Source organism: Palaemon carinicauda, chromosome 2 (genome assembly GCF_036898095.1).
Source record: "Palaemon carinicauda isolate YSFRI2023 chromosome 2, ASM3689809v2, whole genome shotgun sequence".
NCBI lineage: Eukaryota > Metazoa > Arthropoda > Malacostraca > Decapoda > Palaemonidae > Palaemon > Palaemon carinicauda.
The window spans coordinates 69,266,833-69,270,445 of NC_090726.1; the positions used below are offsets into that span (position 1 = coordinate 69,266,833).

Consider the following 3,613-nt stretch of genomic DNA (forward strand, 5'->3'; position numbering starts at 1 on the left):
TGACTAGTAGACCTCCTTGTGTCGCCTTAACCATCATTAGGCTTCTCTCTTAGTCTCTTAGTCTTTGGTAGGCTATGCCTGGTTGTGAGGATTTGTTCTCTGTGCCCTATCAGAGCAACCCCTTTGGTACACTATTGCTGTTCCATGATATGCTGTTTGGCCTTCCTGCCATGCCACCTCACCATTTTCTGAATCTCCCATCACCACCCCTCCTTCCCCTTTCCTTGTGCCTGTTAGTGTGCCTACTTGTAGGCAATCTTTCCTGGCCTAGGTAGGTGAGATTTTCTCCTCCCCTGGTTGAAATCTCTCTGACGCCTTAGAGACCACCCTTAGGTGTTTCTCTGCCCCTTCCCCCCACCTAGGTAGGCCATAACCTGACTGTACCAGAGCTCTGTTCCTCTTATCTAGTCATCTCACTCTAGCTTTTGAGCTTTCCCTCAACTGCTAGGAGGCTAGGTTTGCCTACACAGTTCTATCATGGCCTAACCTATCTAGGCCAGAACTATGTTCCTCTTGTCTAGTCATCTCACCCTAGCTTTTGAGCTTTCCCTCACCTGCTAGGAGGCTAGGCTTGCATACATAGTTCTGCCATGGCCTAACCCTATCTAGGCACAGAGTTGGTACCCCTTGGGTCACTCCTCTGTCGCCTTGTCAGTGCTTGTCATATGTCTGCAGCCTCTCTTCCTGTGCTATATCCCTCTTGCTATGGAGTCTTGACTCCCTTGCCTGGTTAGACTATCTAGGCATAGGTGCCGCCTTCTGTCTCTGCTTCCTGTCTTGTCAGCTTGAGATATCCCTTTCGCTATGGAGTTTTGACTCCCTTGCCTGGTTAGCTTATCTAGACAGAGGTGCTGCCTCCTGTCTGTGCTTTCAGTCTTGTCAGCTTGAGTTCTTCTAGCACTGGCTGTGTATTGGTTATGGATCACCCCCTCTGCCGCCTCAGCTGCAGTCTTAGATGAGTCATTTGCGCTTTCCTAACCCACATCTGCGGAATATTGTCCTCTTTAGTTGGTCGATTGGATCCTGCCTGGTTGTCAGGACACTCTTTGAATTTTTAATTCTTAGCATCCTGGCCTTCTTGTACGGCTCTCATTATCTTATGGGCTCTACCCCCACTTTGTGTAAGTTAATGATAATGATCAGGTCCTGGCTGGTTCTCTTATTAACAGCCTTTCACTCCTGTACTTCCCCTGAGTGTGGACCCTTCCCTTGGGATTGTCCACTCTCCCCCTGTTGACTTTACAATGCATCTGTCACCTTTTGTTGACCTGCCTGGGGTATTGACAGGTCATTCTTTTCTCGCTACTAGAAATAGTTGCCGCCTCTTAGCCACTGCTGCCTCTTGTCAGCTGTTGCTGGTGTAGGCAGTACGATGAGTGAACTTGCCTTCCTAAGCTGTTCTGATACACCTACTATGGAGGTTCTGGTGTCCCTTTGATGTGATCTTTTCCTCCATATTCTTACTACACCGTCATTATGTTTTGCTTCATAAATCATTCCAGATTTCTGAGCTGTTTGGCATGTGTTGTATTATATTTTAGATTTAGCTATTCTTTAGGTGTAGGATTATCTAGGATAGGATAAAAAAATTTATGTCCTAATTTTAAGATATGATATTTTAATGATGTACCGGTACTCATTTACATGCCTTATCTTTACAGGTTGCTGATGACATGGAGTGTTCTATGGTCACCTGTACCAGGCAAGTCAAGTTAACGTGTGGCCACAAGACCTGCCAGAAACATGCAAGGTGCCATGTTTCCAAGGGATCCACTGCAATCTGGGATCCTATTGACTGCAAGGTTTGCATGGATCTCCTTCAAACCGGCTTCTATACCACTGATGTCTCCTTGGACGTCCGAGGTCGAAGTCGTAGGACACTCCGACACTAGGTAAGAGGCTTCCAGAAGAGCTCTCAACAAGGACCCCCTTATCTTCCTTCTCTGGAACTGAAGGACCTCCTCTTTCCCAAGGCTAAGTGTCCTCCGGTTTTGGTCACCAGTTACCGACTGTGCAACTCCCGCTGGTACCAGCTGATCATGCAGATGATGAAGTCCGAGATGCTCTGCAAGTCATCAGCCTGGACACAGAAGACATGTCTACTATTACTTCTGTTTCATCAGAGGAGATCTTGCTGACCACGGATATACATCATTGGATATACATCAGGTGAGTGCAGCTCCCATTGCCTGTTTCCTTTCTACCCAAGCCCCAGCTTTCACCTCCACCCCGGTGCCGGTATTAGACAAACCTTCGGTACCCAGTAACTTAGAACTAATGGCATCCATGAAAGCTTTCATGGAGAACTTAACTGCCAAATATGAACGTTCTCAAGCAGGTCTGACAGTGGGGATAGAAGCTTTACAACAGGCAACTGCTTCTAAGACTCCCCCAGCTTCGAGCCTACCAGAATGCACAGTTAAGAACCCTTGGTGCTATGCTGAGAATATGGCCTTAACCAATGGGTTCCTTCATATTGGGGATCGTTTGGGTTCCTAGCCAGTTTCGGGCTTGGAATTCTTTCTTTCAATCGATAGCTATCCTTATTGTTACGTAAGGCTTAACTCGGAAGTGTCCATTAGGGATGAGACGATCCCTAGGGAAACGATCATTCTGGATCATGGCAAAGCTCAATCCCTTTTGGTTAGGGAATTAAAGACGGCTGAATTCACTAATACCCAACTTTCTTCCTTTGGCAGGAAACTAAAACTCACCTAATCATGCTTAATAGGGATATCCATGCTTCGATGAGGTTTCAAGTCTCCTCTGCCAGAAGAATTTTCAACAGAATTTCATGTGGTATTGAAGAGAAACAATGAAAAGCTTTTAGAAGTAGTTCCATATCCTGTTTAGAACGATATAGACCCAGTTACCCAAAGCCTGGCTGATGATGACCCAGTTGCCCAAAGCCCAGCTGATGATGACTCGATTACCAAAAGCCCAGCTGATAATGACTCGTTTACCAAAAGCCCCGCTTATGATGACTCAGTTACCAAAAGCCCAGCTGATGATGACTCGGTTACCAAAAGTCCAGCTGATAATGACTTGTTTACCAAAAGCCCAGCTCATGATGACTCAGTTACCAAAAGCCCAGCTAATGATGACTCGGTTACCAAAAGCCTAGCTGATGCACACTCGGTTACCAAAAGCCCAGCTGATAATGACTCAGTTACCAAAAGCCCAGCTTATGATGACCCCGTTACCAAAAGCCCAGCTGATGCAGACTCGGTTACCAAAAGCCCAGCTTATAATGACTCGGTTACCAAAAGCCCAGCTTATGATGACTCGGTTACCAAAAGATCAAATGCATCGAGCAATATGTACAAGAAAGAAAGCAAAGCTTAGTTTTTAGTGATAAGCAACACCAATGTTACCAAGAAGCACCAGATCACTCTGGGCGGTTGGTGATAGAGACAATATGTCAGTGTTTGTGTCTCAATTTGACTATGGTAAAGAAGATCCTCCAAACTCAGTATGTATTATATTGGTAGTTGAAGACAATGGATATGTGATTGGCACAAAAAGAGGAGTTATAAAAGGTATACTTGCCAAAAGCCAGCTTTAATTTAGTCACTACAAAGGACTTGGGGCAGAAAATACCCCACCAGAACAA

General features: G+C 45.7%; 1 protein-coding gene across 1 annotated transcript in view; it reads left to right on the top strand.

Moving 5' to 3' along the window:
• Positions 1-3,345, top strand: part of LOC137617253 (clumping factor B-like) — a 9,075-nt gene extending 5,730 nt beyond the window's left edge. Inside the window, exons 2-3 of the mRNA XM_068347229.1 lie at positions 1,662-1,802; positions 2,854-3,345. Coding sequence (XP_068203330.1) covers positions 1,662-1,802; positions 2,854-3,345 — 633 coding nt within the window. The remainder of the gene's footprint in view (positions 1-1,661; positions 1,803-2,853) is intronic.
• Positions 3,346-3,613: the final 268 nt, after the last annotated feature.